The 20,254-nt window shown below is 43.8% G+C and overlaps 1 protein-coding gene across 4 annotated transcripts in view; it reads left to right on the top strand.

Moving 5' to 3' along the window:
- The first annotated feature begins 6,592 nt into the window (after window positions 1–6,592).
- RCOR1 (REST corepressor 1) overlaps window positions 6,593–20,254 on the top strand; it is a 122,632-nt gene continuing 108,970 nt past the window's right edge. For all 4 annotated transcript variants that reach the window (XR_012494500.1, XR_012494499.1, XR_012494501.1 and 1 more), the window contains exons 1-2: window positions 6,593–7,170; window positions 7,247–7,306. Coding sequence is in view for 1 of the 4 variants with exons in the window: in XM_074326894.1 (XP_074182995.1) it covers window positions 6,846–7,170; window positions 7,247–7,306 (385 nt within the window). In the remaining 3 variants the exon portion in view is untranslated. The remainder of the gene's footprint in view (window positions 7,171–7,246; window positions 7,307–20,254) is intronic.

Raw genomic sequence — 20,254 nt, 5'->3', positions numbered from 1 at the left:
CTGACTCGGGTTTTGCTTAAATGTCCCAGCCTGATACCACGACAAAGTCAGCAGTGGTGATTTAATGAGCCCCTGCTGTGAGTGAGGCCCAAACACTCAGCGGCACAGATGGGGCCTCATGGAGCTTATTTTCCAGTGGGAGAGAAAGACAGTGCCACGCATAGGTCCTTACAGTTGTGACTGGTGCCAGAAAGGAGGATCACAGGGACCTGGGCTGCGACAGAGGCCTGAGGTGGTCAGGCAACTCAGAAGGGCTCCCTGGAGGAGGAGACCTGTGAGCTGAGATGTGAGGGACGAGTGGGCACGCTTCGGGCCATGTGGCCTGGTGGGAGCATCATGCCCCGAGCAACCCCAGGAAGGGAGAGGTCCCCAAAAGTGGGTAATCTTGAGATAGACCTGGGGCTGAAAGGACCATTGGTCTTCAGCATTGAGACTTCCCTCAGCCACCTTTCAGGGCTGGTGTCTGTCCCAGTTATCCTGCCATACGCTTGTGGTCCCTTGAGAAAGTCACTCTGGGAAGCCCCACACTTATCGCAGGCCTACACCAGCTCCCAAATCCTCCTGGGGAGGCTCCTTAGATAACGAGTTGTGCAACCACCCCTACAATCAATTTTAGAAGATTTTTCACTTCAAAAAGAAACCCTATAGCCACGAGCAGTCACTCCCGTACTTCCCTCCTCTCCCAGTCCCTGCCAACCAACAGTCTCTTTTCTGTCTTGACACATTTGCCTCTTCTGGACATTTCATATAAATAGAGTCCTGTAATATGTAGTTTTTGGTGACTGGCTTCATTCATTTAACATAATTTTTTAAAGGTTCATCCATGGTGTAGTCTGTATTAGTACTTCATTCCTTTTTATGGCTGAATAATATTCCATCGCAGACTGTATTTTTAATTTAATCAATTTTTTTCTTTTTATCTTTTTTATTTTCTGTTTTTGTTTTTATGTTTGTCTTTCGTAGACTGAATTTTGTTCACCCATTCATCAATTGATGGACATTAAGTTGTTTCTGTTTTTGGGCTATTGTGAACAATACTGCTATGAACATTTGTGTACAAGTATTTGGGTGGAAATACGTTTTCAATTCTTTTGATTATATGTATATCTAAGAGTGGAATTGCTGGGTTATATGGTAGCTGTATGTTTAACTTTTTAAGGGACTGTCAGACTGTTTTCCAAAGCAGCTGCACCATTTCACATTCCCACCAGCAATGTATGAGTGTTCCAATGTTTCCACATCCTCGCCAACACTTGTTATTATCTCTCCTTTTTATTCTAGCCACCCTAGTGGGCAGGAAGTACTGACTTATTTTCCTGATGCCAATGATGTTGAGCATCTTTTCATGGGCTTATTGGCCATTTGTGTATCTTCTTTGGAGAAATGTCTATTTAGATACTTTACCCATTTTAAAATTGTATTATTCATCTTTTTATTACTGAGTTGTGAGAGTTCTTCCTGTATTCTAGAGAATGACCCTTACCAGGAATGATTTGCAAATACGGTCTCCGATTTTTACTTTCTTGATGGTATCGTTTGCAACACAAAAAGAGTTTTGAATTTTGATGCAGTCCAATTTATCTATTTTTTTCTTTTGTTCCTTATGCTTTTGGAATTGTGTTTAAGAAGCCTTTGCCTAACTCCAGAAGATTTACTCCTGTGTTTTCTCCTAAGAGTTTTCTAGTTTTAGCTCTTACAGTTGGGTTGTGATCCATTTTGAGTTATTTGTTGAGTTATGAACACTTTAAGTAACAAGATCTGGCAGCGGGTTCAACATCTTCTTTACATTTGGAGATGAGTGTAGACACTGTTCTGAGATCTCTCCAACAACTGTAACGGATGAGACAGTTTCGTGACTTCTGTGGGTAACAGTCGCAGCCATGCTAATACTGCTTACATTCACAACAGAAAACGCTAGTTTTCAGTTCAAGTTCACTTAAATAAATTCTAAGGTTCTCCTTAACCTTAGAATATCTTGATAATACTGTATTGTATAATTAAAATTTGTTAAGAGAGTGGAATTTAAATGTTCTCACCAAAATAAATAAATTAATTAAAGGTAAATATGTGAAATTTTAAAAAAAAGAAAAAGAAAGAAAAAGGAACTCCTTACCCTGAAGTCTCAAATTGGTGGCTAAAATTCCTGCCCCAAGTCTCCATTTTTGAATAGTGTTTTGGGGGTTTGAACCCTCACAAGACTGGCTTCAGGGCTGTTTTGCTGCCACCCCCCAGCCCAACCCACTGCTTTCTGCTTGGCTCCAGTTTAGGGAAGCTATTCCTTATCTAGCAGAGTTTTCTAAGGAGCCATCTAACAATTAATACTAAAACTGAAAACTAGCGGCAACGAGAATTATAAACACTACGAGTACAATCAGGGCATCTGTGCACATTCTTCCTCCTTGTCCACCAGCCTCCTAAGTCTCTGGGGAGGCACACGGCTGCAGAGCTGCGGCTGACACCTGCCGGCTCTTCTCCTTGCCAGCTGCCTGGTTTAGGCAGATTACTTCGCTCTAGGAGCCTCAGTTTCCTTTACTACAAGGTGTGGATGAGCTGGTCATAACTGTTCACCTGATGGGATTATTGGGAGGATTAAACGAGCTCTAGCTGAGAGCAGGACCAGGCAGTTACACCCTTAAGATATTAGTTATTATCATTAAGCCTTTCACAAGAGAGGGAAGGTGCTAATTCCTTTACCTGCACATTCTTTCCTTTGTTTTGCACCAGCTTAATGTCTAATTATTTGTATCATTCTGGATTCTCTACATTGTAACAGAAACTCAAGTTGCTCAATTTTCAAAGACCAGATTTCAGGCCTGACTTACTTATGGGGTGTAAGCAGTGGGGAGAGTTCAGAAGATCCTATCAGGACTCAACCCTCCTTTTTCTACAGACTGGGCTTGGAGGGTAGGGAGGGCTCCCCAGAGGAGGGCCCAGACTGGGGTGGGCAAGTAATGCCCTGCTCTCAGGTGCCCGCACTATACAGAGCCTGAGTGCCAGCACCCCCTCCAGTCTTCAGCACCTGGCTTGCCTGCCTGCTCCAGGGTCTCCAGGTTTTCCTGGTCCTTAGGTCCTGATTTCTGAAAGAAGGACTTCCTGGAGAGCTCCAGAAAAAGTTCCTGAAAGGGCCCTGATTGGCCTGGCTGAGTCATGTTCTCATGCCTGAGCCTATGGCTGCAGCCAGAGGGCTGGGAGTTCTGATTGGCCGGGCCTGGGGCATGTGCTGGTCAGGGACGGTAAGCCCCAAGCCAACCACCTAGAGGAGGATAGGGGGTGGGGAGGGGGAGGCTTCTTCCAGGGAGATGCTGGGCTGGCAAAACCAAGTCTCCCCCACTCCCTGCCCCAATTCTAGGGCGTATTTCACATCTTGGTCACACCTCTTTATTCCAAGAACCCTCCCCTCACAGAGATTGGCTTCTGCTCTGTGCACCTACAGCAGCCTGTATATTTCCTATCAGTCATAGCTCAACAAATATTTAATATGCACCAGGCCCAGGAGGAACCCCAATAATCACAGGTTGGAAGGAGAGGGTGGAGGCTGCCAAGGGGACAGAGGGGGAGTGGTCTGTGGGGTAGGACAAGAATGAGGCGTTGAGGTCCCAGGGAAGTGAAGGAGTTTCCAGGAGGAGTGATGGACACAGGTGCTGCTGAGAAGCTCAGTGAAACCAAAAATGACTGCTGGTTTGGGCAACAGGGAGGTTGTGGGTGACCTTAGCAAGAGCTGAGAGTGGGGTCACAGTCCTGCTGGGGTGGGGTGAGGAGAAGCTAGGGAGGGAGGGAGTGGAGAAGGCATCTTTGGAGTTTTTTGGGGAAGGGTAGAGACGTAGGGAAGAGGAGGAAGGGCACTCAGGAGCTAGGGAGAATTTTTCCCCCTTTTGGAAAATGCTGACCCAGGGAAAGGGGCTGATGGCACAGGATCGCATAAAGGGGAGGGCAGCAGGAGGGTGGCTGAGATCAAGATCAGGAGGGGAGAGCCTGAGGGGGAGGTGGCTGCCAGGCAGGGAGATGTGTCAGTTTGGGTACTGGAAGATGACAGAGATCCTATCTGATGGCTTCAGTTTTTCTCCACTGAAGGAGTGAGGTTGGTGGCTGGGAGTGAGGGCAGAAGGGGCTGTGGGAGGTGTAGGGAGGGGAGAAAATTTGTGAAATCTTAGGTCTCAGAGAGTGGGAGAGTGTCACCGAAAAACATGGTAGGGCGGCTGACTCTATGGAGTGCCAGTTTGAAGTCTGAGATCACAAATTCCCAATCAGAAGGGTTGTGTGTGGACCACCCGCTTCCAAGCAATAGAGGGACAGGAAGGGGGGTGGTTTCCTTCAGGTTGGAGGGTTCCCTGTGGTAGAAGGAGCCAGGAGCTGGGGAGGTGGACTCTAAAAATCCGCCAGGCCAGGAGGTAGGTACTATTATTATCTACTTTACTGATGAGGAGGCTGTGAGGTTCAAGGCCAATACAGTAGCCACTGACCTTGGGGTCAAATTAAAACAGGGCCTGGCACATGTTAGATGTTAACAAATATTTGTTGAAAAAGGGAATGGCTATGCTGTACACCTGAAACTAATATGACTGTCAATTGTAATTGAAAAAAAAAAAAAAAAGAATGGGTGGCCATTCCAGTGATACACCCACAGTAGTAACCCAGACAGGAAGTAGCTCCAACCTTGGGGCTTAGTGGATGGCGCTGGTGACTGTGTGTGTGGTGCCATGCCTGCTGCCATAATAAATGACTCAGTTTACCTTTGTGCCCTTGTAGGCTAATCTTTCCAGTCTAGTGGTAGAACTGCCTTCGTATAGACACCAGGTGAGCAGGGCATCATGCTCTTAACCTCATCCCTTCACCTCCGTGCTCACCTCCGGACGAGTTGGGGCCCTCAGCCAGGTGGCCCAGTCCCCCACCCATGCCACCTGATTTCTACCTCTTGGCTTTGTTATCTACACCCTGCCAAGGCTGGCTGGTGAGGAGTATGCCAGGGGCACACACCTGCACTGCCTGGGGCTCTCCAAAGAGAGTGCTCTACCTTTAAGGGGAGTCCAGGAACTTGAACCCTAAACTTGGTGGGGGCAGGGGGGGCAGGGAGGGCTCCCAGCCCTTTTTCTTGAAGGCCATCTAAGCAGAAATGAACGTGATCACTTCATTGAAGTTAATAATAATGGTTCATGCTGCAGAAAACGTGGAAGAGAACACTCTGCTTATTTATTCAGGCTTTAAAACCATAAAACTCCAGATTTTTCCCTGTAGCTATTTATAACCTGAGCTGGTGTAAACTGTCCCCATATTAAGCTCAGGTTTGAAGTAACTTAAAAGAAAAATAGCCATCCTCTGCATTAAAAAAAAAATCATTTATAGACCTCTTGCCTCCTAATTACGTATGAACAGCGTGTGCTTTGGGGGTGGGGGTGGGGCCGATACGGGGGATCTCCGGAGATCACATACTCCCCCAGCCCCCCACCCAGCTATAAAGCAGCCCCTGGGCCAGCCGGTGGTCACTCTCCAGGGCTGGGATGTCTCGGGCTAGCTAGGTCGTACTGTCCCTCGCCCCGTGCCCAGGGTGGAGTGGGGGAGGCAGGGCAGGCACCAGATCCGGAAAAGTGGCTCTTGCCTCGGAGGAAGTTGACCCTCCTCCTCTACCAAGGGTTTGGGATGAAAATAGCTTCTTCCTCTTTACCCTTCCTGGCCCTTAGCCCATTTCTATAAGTCCCCCTCACCAGTTCTGTCAGTGCTCCCCTCCCCGGGGGCAATTCGGCCCCTTCACTGATCTCTAAGCAGCCATCAGGATGGCAGGGACCCCGAGCCCCGGACTCTGCGTCCGGGCAGGGGCTTCTCGGGACCCTCTCGTCCAGCTTCGGCATATGCGGCGCGCCCCGCAACTCGGGCAATTGCAGGGACTTCCAACCTTCCCCCACCCAATTAGCAGAAAGCTCCACAACCCGCGCGAGCTCCCAGTGTTCCTTCCCCTCCAGGGGAGACTGTCACCTGGGAACCCTGTCCCCTGTACTTGGGCTCCGCGGGCCCTGGTACACCCCTAAGTCCCTTGGGGAAGGTGGGGGCGCAATTAGTTTCTTTCAATTAGTTTCCCTCTTTGTATAAACCCATTCAAACTGTGGGATGTAATCCTCCGCGTGAGGGGGAAAGTAGTCCCGACCTCGCATTCAATTTCTGTTTTCGTGTCGCGCATATTTTACTTTTTGAAGCCGGAGGGACTCTCAGTGGGGCCCTTTGGGGAATGTGGGTGCCGAGTACGCGGGGGTGAGCGCAGGTGAGGGGGTGGGAGTCGCGACAGAAGGAGGGGGCGGGGAGGGCAGCTAACAACTCGCTAGTGCCTAGAGAGATGGATCATGGGGCGTAAAGAGATTGCAAACCTCAAACCCCGTACAGTGGGCGATACGCGTCAACCGAACCTGACCAACGGAAGCCCGGAGCCACCCCCCACCCCTCTCTCCCGCCCCATCTCTTGGATAGACGGGTGCGCCGAGCCAACCGGACTACCGCTCACCGTCCAAATCCCGCAACAGCCAATGGGAGCGCGCGGAGGGCGGAGCCGCTCCGCGCTGGGTTGGGCTGCGCGCGGCTTCCCTCCGCGGGCTCAGGCCCCGCCCCCTCCCTCCCGCCCGCTGCTCTCCGAGTAGTTAGTGCCAGTGAAGTGCGGGCGGCGATGAGAGCGAAAGTTGCGCTCGGCTCGGCGCTGGGGGCTTGAAGCAGCTCTGCGCTCCGCCCGCTAGGGCCGCCCCCTACCCCAACTCGCGCCCGCCGCGCTCTCCCGGCCCCGCGCCCGCCCGCATCCCCCAGTCCCGGCGCCCCCTCCTCAGGAGCCGCGCGTCCCGGTCACTTTCGCCCGGCCCCGGCCCCCGCCGATGCCGGCCATGGTGGAGAAGGGCCCCGAGGTGTCAGGGAAGCGGAGAGGGAGGAACAACGCGGCCAGCGCGGCCGCCTCGTCCGCCGCCTCAGCCGCCTCCTCCTCGGCCGCCGCCTCGTCCACCGCCTCGGCCGCCTCCGCCTCCGCGGCCGCCTCCGCCTCGGCCGCCTCCGCCTCCGCGGCCGCCTCGGCTGCCTCGGCCGCCGCCGCCCCCAATAATGGGCAGAATAAAAGTTTGGCGGCGGCGGCGGCGCCCAATGGCAACAGCAGCAGCAACTCCTGGGAGGAAGGCAGCTCAGGCTCGTCCAGCGACGAGGAGCACGGTAGGTGGCTGCCGCCCCGCGCCGCCCGCGCTTGCCCACCCGCACCCGCTGACCGCGCTGCTCTGCTTCCCCGCAGGTGGCGGCGGCATGCGGGTCGGACCCCAGTACCAGGCGGTGGTGCCCGACTTCGATCCCGGTGAGTAGCGCCCCGGGCCGGCCGGCGGCCCGAGGGGGCGGGAGCCCTTGGACAACTTTCTTTTTGTGTGTTCGCCCTGCCGTCCGCGGGGAGAACAGCAGGGCTCGACGAGGAGGGGCACACACACACCGCGCCTCTGCACACCGGGAAGGCCCAGCCGGCCCCCGTGCCCCGGGGCACCGAAGGTGGCGTCCGGTCGGCCACCCCTGGCCCGGGCACCGGCGGTCCCCGGTCGGGACCCGCTGCGCCTCTGCCAGGGGTCGGGGTGGCAGTGCCGGAGAGTTAGCATCCCGCGAGCGCCCGACTCGGGGCGCCCGCAGATCCACTCACCCCCTGGCAAATGCTGCCCCAGGGCCTTTCCTCCTGCCGGCCCGCGGGGCTCCGCGCTCCCCGACTCTTCTCCCAGCCCGAGGGCCACTGGAACGACGACCTCTCCAAATCAGCTCGTGAAGAAGTGGCTTCTTAGAGGGCGCCTGCCAGGGGAAAGAGTCTGGCCTGCGGCAGTTTTAGGACCGACTTGTAAATGTGTGTCCTCCCCCCCTTTTTTTGAAGGAAGGGGTTATGAAAGAATAGAACCTGCGGAAGCTTTAGCCTAACATGATTTCCACCCCCAAACAAATCCCTACACCCTAGAATGGAACATTTACTTCCCTTGCTGCTGTTCAGTGTGGAAGCAAATTTAAAGTGGTACCAGAAAAAATCCAATCAGACAAAGGAATTTGTTAGATTTTAATGCGTGAGATTCTAGCCTGTCTCTATGAGGCAGTCTTTAAAGATTGCTGGCATACAGAATGTTTGAAAGGACATGTTTTTTTTTTTCTTCTTCTTTTTTTTCTTTTCAGAAATAAAATTCCAAAGAGAATCTTGTAGCACTAGAGTTAACAGTCCTCCCAGTTGGAGGGCTTTAGAGCTGGAGGTTCTCTATGTAGGTTATACCGCCAGTTTATTTGAGAAAATAAATGCATAAATGCTTTTCTTTGGAAACAACACTACAGAAAATTGTACGGATCTAGTCCTTGAAAAAGGTGATTGTTCTTAAGCTGTTATTGAGGTACTAAACTCTGGGTGTTCTTTGAAGTGAAAATAACAAGGATCCCTGAGTGAGCTTTTGGGTGCTCCGGAAATAAATGACCTTTCCCATATTTGCCTTCTAAGTTTTGGTCCGTGGATTTAAATCTCTTAAATTTAGGTAGTCTAACACCCAGGTTTGTATTCCTTTTAAACTCACGTTAGTCTTTTTGCTAATTTACCCTTCCCCCACGTCTTCCTTTTTTGGTAGTCACTTCTCATTTATAAGTGACAGGAGAGAACTAGGAGACCAGGCTTTTTCTCTCCTGTACGTGCCTTCCCTGGGTTGGCCACCAGGGGGAGCATCCTGTTTTTTGGTTACAGTTGACCCTATCTTCATTTTGTAGGTCAAGTCCATCTTTGTTTTAATGCACAGAACATAAAGCTTGTCACCAAGTTTCCCCCACATATTTAAAAAAATCAACTTGCACAAATCTTAGTTTTAGTAAGTTGGTCAGTTTTTGATACATTTTGTTTATGTTAGTTTAGAAAGCTTTATTTAGTACGTTGGGTGTGACTAAGGAAAAGAGCATATTATGGCAACCACAGGAATTAGATTTCTGGCATTCCTTTAAATAGTGATGTCTAGCTCTGCACAGTTAGTGATGAACCTGACGTCTTTGGAGTTCTCTTTGAAACAGCAATAGAATCGTATTTTGAGCTATCCTTGCATTTTTTAAAAAATTATTTTTTTCAGTTACAGTTGACATTCAGTATTATTTGATATTACTTTCAGGTATACAGCATAGTGGTTAGACATTTATATAATTTATACAGTGATCTCCCTATAAGTACCCACCTGGCATTCTACATAGTTGTTGCAATATTATTGACTATGTTCCCTATGCTGTACTTTACATCCCCGTGACTGTTTTGTAATTGCCAATTTGTACTTCTTAATTCCTTCACCTTTTTCACCCAGCTCTTCAACCCCCCTCCCCTCTGGCAACCATCAGTTTGTTCTCTGTATCTATGAGTTTGTTTCTGTTTTGTTTATTTTGTTCTTTAGATTCCACATATAAGTGAGATCATATGGCATTTGTCTTTCTCTGTCTTTTTTTAATTAGCATAATATCTTCTAGGTCCATCCGTGTTGTCGCAAATGGTAAGATTTCATTCGTTTTTATGGCTGAGTAATATTCCATTGTATATATTATCACATCTTTATCCATTTGTCTGTTATTGATGGGCAGTTAGGTTGCTTCTGTATTTGGCTATTGTAAATAGTGCTGTAGTCAACATAGGGGTACCTATACATCTTTTCGAATTAGTGTTTTGGATTTCTTTGGGTAAATACCCAGAAGTGGAATTCCTGGGTCATAAGGTAGTTTCTATTTTTAATTTTTTGAGGAACCTCCAAACTGTTTTCCATAGTGGCTGCACCAATTTACAATCTCACCAACAATGCACGAGGGTTCTCTTTTCTCTTCACCCTCATCAATACTTTTGTTTGTTGATTTATTGTTGATAGCCATTCTGACAGGTGTGAGGTGATATCTCATTGTGGTTTTAATTTTCATTTCCCTGATGATTAGCGACGTTGAGCATCTTTTCATCTGTCCATTGGCCATCTGTGTCCTCTTTGGAGAAATGTCTGTTCAAGATCCTTTGCCCATTTTTCAATTGGATTGTTAGTTTTTTTGGTGTTGAGTTATGTGAGTTATTTTTATAGATTTTGGATATTAACCCCTTATTGGATGTATCATTGGTGATTATCTTCTCCCATTCAGTGGACTGTCTTTTCATTTTGTTGGTGGTTTCCTTTGCTGTGCAAAAACTTTTTAGTTTGATGTAGTCTCATTTGTTTATTTTTTCTTCTGTTTCCTTTGCCGGAGGAAATATAGCAGAAAAAATATTACTAAGAGCAATATCAGAGTTTACTGCCTATGTTTTCTTCTAGGAGTTTTATGGTTTCAGATCTTACATTTAAGTCTTTAATCCATTTTGAGTTTATTCTTGTATGTGGTGTAAGAAGGTGGTCGTTTCATTTATTGCACGTATCTGTCCAGTTTTCCTAACACCATTTATTGAATAGACTATCTTTACCCCACTGTATATTCTTGCCTCTTTTGTCATAGATTAAATGACCATATAGGCAGGGGTTCATTTCTGGGCTCTCTGTTCTGTTCTATTGATCTATGTGTCTGTTTTTATGCCAGTATAATGCCGTTTTGATGACTATAGCCTTGTAGTGTAGTTTGATATCAGGTACTGTGATACCTCCAACTTTGTTCTTTCTCAAGATTGCCGTGGGTATTCATGGTCTTTTGTGGTTCTGTATAAATTTTAAGGTTATTCTAGATCTTTGAAAAGTGTCGTTGGTATTTTGCTAGGGATTACATTGAATCTATAGATTGCTTTGGGAAGTATGGACATTTTAATGATGTTAATTGTTCCTATCCATGAACACGGTATATGCTTCTATTTGTTTGTATCTTCAATTTTTTTTCTTCAGTGTCTTACAATTTTCTGAGTACAGGTCTTTTACCTCCTTCATTGAATTTATTCCTAGGTTTTTGTTTTGTTTATTTTTTTGATGCAATTGTAACTGGGATTATTTTCTTAATTTCTCTTTCTGATAGTTCATTATTGGTATATAAAAATGTAATTTATTTCTGAATATTAATTTCATATCCTGCTACTTTACTGAATTTATCTATTCTAATTTTTTGGTGGGCTGTTTAGAGTTTTCTATATATAGTATAATGTAATCTGCAAATAATGACCATTTTATTTCCTTTACAATTTGGATACCTTTTCTTTTCCTTGTCTGATTGCTGTAGCTAGGACTTTCAATACTGCGTTGAATGAAAGTGATGAAAGTGGGCATCCTTGTCTTGTTCCTGATCTTAAGGAAAACACTTTTAGCCATTTCCCCTTGAATATGATGTTAGCTGTGGGTTTGTTTTATATGGGCTTTATTATGTTGAGGTATGTTCTCTCTATTCCCACTTTGCCGAGAGTTTTTATCATAAATGGATTTTGTCAAACAATTTTTTGCATCTATTGATATGATCATATGATTTTTATCTTTCATTTTGTTTATGTGGTGAATCATGTTCATTGATGTGTGGTACTGAACCAACCTTGCATCCCAGGAGTAAATCCCATTTTGTCCTTGCATTTTTGATGGACTAAGTAACAGCATAAATTTCTTAGAGACCTGACATTCCAAATGTAAAACATTGTACATCTTCTGCATAGTCTTATTGTCAGTTGATTCAGTCTTGGTACTAACATTTCCAAATTTCCTGTTTTGTGTTTGTTTTAATCTAGGAAAGTCATCTAACGGGGAAATAATTTCAGACGCTATTTGGCGAGTCTGAAAAGTGGGACCCATTCCTAGATATGGCTGAAAATTGGGACTTTACTGTTTCCTACTGATTTTTTTATTTTTAGGTGTGTTCTCATATGACTTAAAATATAAGGGAAGATCAGAATTCCATTTGGAATAGAAATGGTCACCATGTTCATTGCATGGCAAAAAGAAATCTTTTTAGGTCCTTAGACTTAAAACGAGTTCTTTCCCTGAGTGCAAGTTAGGAATAATGTGGATTGAGATTGTGATTGTTACTACCTTTTCTTTTCTCCCTGCCTGAGTTTTGAATGCCTTTCCTTCTTTTATTTCTTTATTTTCACCAGAATTTGAACAGAAATGTGAATATGAAATTCATCAGAAAGCCTTTTGCCGCCCTCCCCCCCCCCCCCCCCCCCGGTAAAGATGTGAGTGGAAGAAGTTGATTTTAATATTTCTTTAAGTCAGATTTTATTTATCCACAGTATCCCAACTTGACCGTATTTAGCTTTAAAAGCAAATGGTTGAAACTAGGACCAGCTGATACTCCCTGTATAGTCTAAGGAAGAGTCGTTGCTGTCATCCCTCACATACAGTGAATGAGGTGGCTACAGAGCTGTAGTCCTGAAATGCTGATTCGGTTCTTCTAATCTCATGAAGACCTAAACTACATCAGTGGACTATGGCATAACTTGGTAATTAAAATACTATTTCTGTTTACAACAATAAAAAAAGTTTTATCAATTAGACTGAGAAGCAAAGTTCCAGAATACAGTTCTATACCTTTCACTTAGGCTTTGTTCTTACGTGCTATCAGGCTGCCTTTCCGTACTCAGTGCCATAGCATCTGCTGAGTTCTTACTGGTTTCTGTTAGAATTTGGTCATCATGGAATAGAGTAAGGGAGGACTGCTTATTCTGTCCTGCCTCTGGTTAGTTATTTTCTACACTTGCAAAGCATAATTTCTCTTGCGATGAGTCGTGTTTTCTGTACCAAAATGTGAATGTCCCCAATAAGCATTCAAAGGCAGGATCTAGAGCCTGTCTATTTGATCACCTGTTTGGTAGTCTGCCTCTTCGTTGTCATCTAGCTAGAGGAGTGCAGTGACAGGATTTTAAGGTTGACTCAAGTTCTTTGTTTTCTGAAGCAAGTGTTATTATGTCAGCTTTTGTCCTGAGTTGGTTTTCAGTATCACAGTTCACTAAGAGGAAATGTTAAGGGCAGATATATTTGTGGTACTATGCCTTTAAACATGCAGCCTATATTTAGAACATCGAATCCAATCATTTAAATCAGATTGGAAAGTTGTGGTTGTCACTTCAGAGTTGACTTGTATTAATAAAGTGTGTTGTGCTTTAATGTGGAATAATTTTACTGAACAGGGTGTCTTGACCTGCTTTTCATTTCTTTTTACTGGTGGTTCTAATGTACGTCTTTGAACACATCATTTTCTATGCTTTAGTTTTGTAGAGATCCTGAAATTCACAAGTTATGGTGAAAGGTTTGTGATTTAAACATACTTTGAGGCAATGTTCACCCAAGAGAGGGCAAGGTAATGATAAATCCTGTGAGTGATTAACTTCATTAGTAGTGGGGGAGAGAAACACCTAAACGAGGCTGGTTGGCAGGATACTGAATGCCCTGCCTCTATGACTAAGAAGGTGATAGAAGGAGCCACAGGTTCCTCAGTCATGAGTCAGGTTCCTTTCATCACTAATAGGCTATTATTATGTCAGTTATAGTCACCTTTCAAATTTCATGTTTCCTCCAGAAGCAATATAGAGGAGACTGAGAGCTTGGGCTGTGACAGTTGTGAAACCTGACTTCACATCCTGGCAGTGCCTCTTGCCAACTGTGTGTTGACCCTGGGCAAGTGACTTCGTTTTTGCCTTCATCTGTAACATAGAGGTAATAGAACTTCCTCAAGGAAAAGAATTAACTGAGCTAATACACACAAAGTGAGCAGCACAGTGCCTGGCACATAGTGAGTGCTGATAAGTAAACATTTTCTGCTGTGCTTATCGTTCATGGAACTTAAGTTGCCCAGTCGTGGTCCCTGCGTTGCCTGCTTTCCTGCATAGGTAGGATTGGATTATAACGAAGCCATTGATTTGAATGCAAATCATACACAGGTATTTGAAGATGATTGCGTTTAAGTTACTGGTACCTGCTGCAGTTTTGGTAAATAGTCTTTCCTGGAAGAGAGCACTAGTTCATAACATTTATATAGCAGAAGAGAACACTGAGGTCCAGAGAGAATAGGTAAACTTGTGCAGATCAAGTTTCTAGATGTACAAAAGAAACCTCGAGGGGCGGCCGGATGGCTCAGTTGGTTGGAGTGCGAGCTCTGGATGACAGGGTTGCTGGTTCGATTCCCACATGGGCCAGTGAGCTGCGCCCTCCACAACTAGATTGGGGACGGCGAGCTGCTGCTGGGCTTCCGGAGGGGCGGCCAGATGGCTCAGTTGGTTAGAGCGCGAGCTCTCAATGGCAGAGTTGCTGGTTCAGTTCCCACTATGGGATGGTGGGCTGTGCCCCCTGCAACTAGGGATTGAGGATAGTGGCTGGACTTGGAGCTGAGCTGCGCCTCCACAGCTGGATTGAGGGACAACGACTTGGAGCTGATGGGCCCCGGAGAAGCACACTGTTCCCCAATATTCCCCAATAATATAAAAAGAAAGAAACCTTGAATCCATCCCGGGGTGGGAAGCGGGGGCAGGACACATCAACTAGGTTCGGAGCTAGGGAGTCTTTAAACTTCCAAGTTCTTGTCCTTACGAGTTAATGCCTTTGAGGCGGGGTGCCCCACAATCTTCCCTCCGTGGGTGAGGACTGATTAAAGGGTTAGCTGGTTGAGGCTGACCAAAGCAGGGTTGTAAAAGCAGTGTTAAAGGTCATTGGTACTGAGGAAACTTAGGCTTATTACTCTGACTCATCTTCCTTAGTTATGTAGTTTGAAAAGGTCTTTGGAGGTGAAACGTCAACATTCTCCCCATGTTACTGGATTCTTCCCCAGTGTATCGAGCTTTTTATATGTTCCTCTCTGCCGCACAGACTGTCGTAATTAATTTGTAGTTTAGCGCTCACAGTCTTCTAAGCCTTTCTTCAGAGGTTCCATGCGTAATTTGAAAGAAATACGGCTTCTATTTATCCCTACTCCAATGGAAAACAGTGATCTTTGCTAAGGAGTGTAAGTTAGTATTTATATTCAAAGCAGAGAATGGAAATGACTTTCTGGTGGCGGGACTCTGGCAGCACAGTAAAGGTCTGAAAAAGGTAGGAATTGGGCATTGAAACGTTGATTTGACTGGTTCATTCCTACAGCTTCAAATAGCAAGTGTGGAAAGTATTTGTGATCCTAGAAATGATGGGGGTATAGTTACAATATAACATTTTTTTCTGTTTTGTGTTCTGGAAGTTTTATTAATACACATTATCCAACCTCTGGTTGAGTTTCATGGTTTCTGTTGTTGATTTTTTTAAATGCAGTATGTTAAAGTTGATGTAAGGTGGCAAAAAGTGTTTTGCTGAAATGTTTGAGAGAAATAAATATTTTAAAATAACATTAAAATTTCACTTAAATGAAATGTTACAATAGCTCTAAAACGCCTATTTTTTTCCAGATTAGTCAAATTCTTTAAAGATGTGGATCTTAGTAAAAATTGCACACTAGACTTAATTTGAAATTTCTGGATTTTTCTTCCTGAAAGTAATGAGAGAGAAAATTATAATGACCATCTAATCCAACCTCCCTCTGTTCTGGATGAGGGAAGGAAGGCCTGTAGACATAAAGTGACTTGTATGTGTCTGTCCTTCAATACCTAATCATTAAAAGTATCTCAAGGTCGACTTGAAGCCATCTGAGACCAAACTTCAACTTTTATTGTTTTCGATGTTTCAGAGTCTGTTACTGGGTGCAATAATTGGGAACAGTACTATGTGTTCATAATTTTAGAACCAGAAGTAAGAGTTAAACTTTCAAAAATTGAAGTGACTAGGTAGTTACTGTGCATAGTTTGAATATCTTTGCAAATTACCATAAGGTAGGATAGAATTGTAAAGATAGGTTTGTTTTAAAACATCAAATAGAACAGAAACTAACACAGTTATGTGCCCACCACTGATTAAACACTGCTAATATTAGGCCATATTTGCTTTAGGTGCAGCTGAAGGCTAATCGCTCTACTCCTTCCCTCCCTCACTAATTTGAAGTTGATTTATGTTATCCTGTGATAGTTCATTTGCATCCTCTGAGATTCCTAAGTGTAAATGCCTGTGCGGGAGGAAAAGGTGAGGTGGCCAAAGCCTTCAGAATGAATGTAGGTGTGACGCTTATGAAGGAAAACAGGAGGAAGATTGACATGGACCCAGGAGCCTGAGACTGCAGTGCAGCTTGGAGAACAGCGGTGCCAGAGCCAAGGTTGTTACGGCCCTGCTCTAGAAGCCTGCTGTGTTCAGTTTGGCCTGGCCTTGGTGTACATGCCACCCTGGATCCCAGAGCTGCCGTCGGGCGGGGCTGCTAGGGCTGTCAGCTAATTACCCTCCTCCTCTCAGCACCCCCCCCCCACAAAGGGAGGTCTGAGTGGCCGGAGCTCCAGACCCTCAGATTCCCATGCATGTCATTGTACTTCAGTACATACTTATGTATGGTAAACAGTTTGTGTTGTCATTGTCAGTCTTTTGTTGTAAATGGAATTAATTGTGCATATAAATAATTTGCACCAATTATTTTTATGCTTTGATGCTTTCCAAACAAGTACATTCCCACTAACAAGGCATACGAACGAGTTCCTTTTCTTCACCCAGGCTTCACTATGGTGCTAGATTTACTAACTTTCAGTGCTACCTTTTGTGGTTTGTGTTGGCATTTTTCTAATTATTGGTAAGGTTAAGTGTCTTTTATGTTTTTTTGGCTACTCGGGTTCTGCTTGTGAATATATCTTTTGCTGTTTTTTTGATAGGGTGTTGGTCTTTTTCTTATTGATTGGTGTGAGTTCTTTATGTATTTGGGTACTAATCCTTTGTTATGGTGGCATATAGAGTTTTTGTGTTCTCTTTAGTATGGGGGGGTTGCTGACTGAGATTCTTTGATTGGGAAGGAATGAAAATATATCCCTGATTGAATATATTTCTGTTCAAAGATTGGCCTTGGTGCATAGCACCTGTAATATTTGTTACCAGGTCCCCTGATTTCTAAGATGAATGTCACTAAGAATTGACGTCTTTTTTGTTTTGTTTCAGTGTTACTCAGTTCTTTTGGTGTACCGTTAACCAATTGGCCAAAATTACAATGCCAGGTGACTTGAAAAGCTCTAAATTAATTTCTGTCCAGCATATAGTTATAACAGCGTACTAGTTAGAGGTTAAAGTTATGACTTTAGTTCCCCAGATGATCATTTGGTTTCATACAGAAGGTTAATGTGCTGTGGACTAAAAAACTAAACTCAGGTGTCTTACGGATTTGCTACCGATTGATTGTAAGAGAATGGGCGAGTGCGTGGACGGGGTGCAATTTATCATTAATAGAAAAACTTCAAAAAAAACCCTCTATCAGTGTTGGATCAATGTAGTGCTTACTGTGTGCCAGGCTGGTTTGAACACTTTAGTGAGTAATTTCACACAACCATCACAGCAATGCTGAGTTAGTGAAAGTTGTTGTCTCCCTTTTCCACATGAGGTGACAGAGGCACTGACAGGTGTATCATTATGGTGACCTAGTAACTTGCCCAAGGTAAGCCATTCTCAGATGCCATTAGTTGTAAGATGTACCATTATTTTATATATAACAAAGAAAGGAAAAACTCTAAGATGCCGTTCATTGTAAGCTGCAGTCAGATTTCAATCTAGTGTATTTCAGGAAGAGTCGGCCAGAAGTCCTCTTTGAGAAAAAAACACTTAGGAGCAGTGCTTTATCGGCTCAACTGATTAGCTGTTTCCACGTGGTCCCAAGTGTTGCAGAGTTTTATGTTTAGGGTTTCCAGAGCCTGCTTCATGTCCAAATACATTCCTCCTCTTCCTGGCAGTGAAAACAGATGAAACGGGAGGTAGCTGTCTGGTTGACTGCGGCAAATTGGAGTGAGTTGCTTTACTCTTACATGTATGTTGAAATAGTCAAACATACATGTTCAGAGCTTAAAATGCAATTGCAGTGTTTTTGAGGGGAGAGATTTCTTATGATTGTATGACTAAGGGTTACAAAGGACAGTGTATGTTGGCTACCCTTTAGTTTAATAGGTATGGGTATAGCATTTAAATATCTTCTATCTTCCCTGCCACCTTTCCCCATATGTTTCTCTACAGGTGCACATTGACCTGTGTAACGAATTTAAGAACCATGTCTTGAATAAGGTGTGAAATAATACACAAAATATCTAGGGGTGTATTTTTAAAAACCTTGATTTCACCTGTACCTCTCTCTGGTTAGTATTGTTCAAGAACTAATTTATGAATACACAATGGGATTTATAGATGATGTAATACACAATTGTACGCCTGAAATCTATGTAATTTTACTAACAATTGTCACCCCAATAAATTTAAAAAATAAATTATAAAAAAAAACAAAACTAATTTCTTTCCCTTGCATGTTATTCCCATCTTCCTCCCCCCAAAAAAAGAAAACCCAAACCAAACTAACCCCGCCCCCACAAACCCAAAGTATATTTTTTGGTGTTATTAGTGAATTTTGTTCTATTTTTCAAAGACCAGAGAGTACTTAAAGAACATTGCAAGCCTTATTCTCATTGACTCAAATGTGAGGTTTACCATGCTTGATTTGATCATAGTGTAATTCAACTAAGGACTAACTTAACTGAGGACTAGTTTTTGCCCAGAAATTCAAGGCTTACTTTGTATTTAAACTGAGGGCATTTAGGTGAGTCTGCTCCTGAAGTGTAGCTGTGTTTATCCTTCCGTCGGTTTTAGCTAGTGGCCAAGGCAGGCTACCTGATGTGGCCTTGTGTCTGAAAAGGTTAATCAAAAATTTTGAGTTGGTTAGACATTCTATCCACTGGGTAAGGTATTTCTGTGCTGTTTAACACACACAAATACACCCTCTCACTGACGGTTACAGTTCTGCTTTATCTTACTGGCACCTGAACTTGGGGCTTCTCTGCTTTGAAACCTAGCATGGATCCAAGGAGATGAGGAGAGCAGGAAGAGCAGAGGAAGCACTTAGCTGATCTGGCCTTACTCGGTTCCGCAAAGTCTTCTGGGAGCTAGTGGTGTCTTGGACGTCTGCTTTCCTGGAGGATGACAGCATAGTTGTTTAAGGTTAAAGTTATGCCAGCTCACGTTTATCTTCTGTTAACTTGTCGTAACTGAATGTGGTTCTGAGTTGAAGGAAATTGTGCTTGGTTTGACTGACTTTCCTTGTATAGACATTTTGTAATGGACATTTGATAATTAAGCACCAAGTTCAGTTATTCAAGAAATGGAAACCCAAGGAGAAATGAGCCTTTACATTGCAGTTAAAAGCTGATTTTCCCTGTTTTCTATGCCTTTATTATGATTTTGTATGAATTAGAGATACACATCCAGCTTAGATATACATTCTTAAAATATTGCTTTAATCAAGATGAAATTCACACAAAATTAACCATTTTAAAGTGAACAATTCAATGGCATTTACTACATCCACAGTGTTGTGCAAACAACACCCCATCTAGTTCAAAATGTTTTTATCACTCCAAAGGAAAATCTCATACCCATTAAGCAGTTACTTCCCATAGCCTATTCGCCCCAACCTCTCACACATTGTAATGACAGTACAGAGGGTGGTCCAATGAGATGTGGTGTAGTGGGGTCACCTTAATCCTTCCTGGGGGTGCAGGGGGGTGGGGAATTGAAGAAACCAGGAAGAAGTTTTAGATGAAATGGTCCTTAGAGCCATGCCTTAAAAACAATGAAAAAAATTGTTTATGATTTTATGGGTTTTTAAAACTAATTTAAAAATTAATATTACATAAGCTATATTTAAAAATTACTTTGAAAATTCTAATCATTCTTGAAACTTTGAATCAAGATTTTAATTGTCTTGAACTGTGCTATCCAATAATGTACCTACTAGCTATGTAACTATTTAAATTTATTAAAACTAAATAAAATTAAAAGTTCTGTCACACATTTCAAGTGCTCAGTAGCCCTATGTAGCTGTCTACTATGTTGGAGAGCACAGAATAGAATATTTCCATTGTTCCAGAAAGTTCTATTAGATAGTGATCTAGAAAGTTCTAATGAATTGAAAACTTCATTGTTTTTAATTTTTATAATTAGTTCGTAAGTTTTTTGCCTCTTTAATCAAGGTGCATGGTGAAATGTGATATTGGACAGCTGAAATATTGGCTGTGTACTGAATTCCTCTAGTGGAGTATTTGTTAAATTATTGTTATTAAGATATCCAAAATAAGGCTTCTTGAGAAAGCAAGTAGAAAGCTTCTTGGGAAATGGAAAGCTTAATAGAGTTTTGTTTTTTGAGCTTGTTATTTAGTACCTAAAACAAAAAGATTGTACTGAATAAATGTAGGACTTAAAAAATCAACAATATGAAGGGTCAGCTTTGTCATGAAAGATTAGGATTTTTAAAA

This window comes from Rhinolophus sinicus, linkage group LG03, assembly GCF_036562045.2.
Source record: "Rhinolophus sinicus isolate RSC01 linkage group LG03, ASM3656204v1, whole genome shotgun sequence".
In the NCBI taxonomy this organism is placed as follows: domain Eukaryota; kingdom Metazoa; phylum Chordata; class Mammalia; order Chiroptera; family Rhinolophidae; genus Rhinolophus; species Rhinolophus sinicus.
The sequence above is the reverse complement of the archived record's forward strand: the minus strand, read 5'-3'. Positions and strand labels throughout refer to the sequence as shown.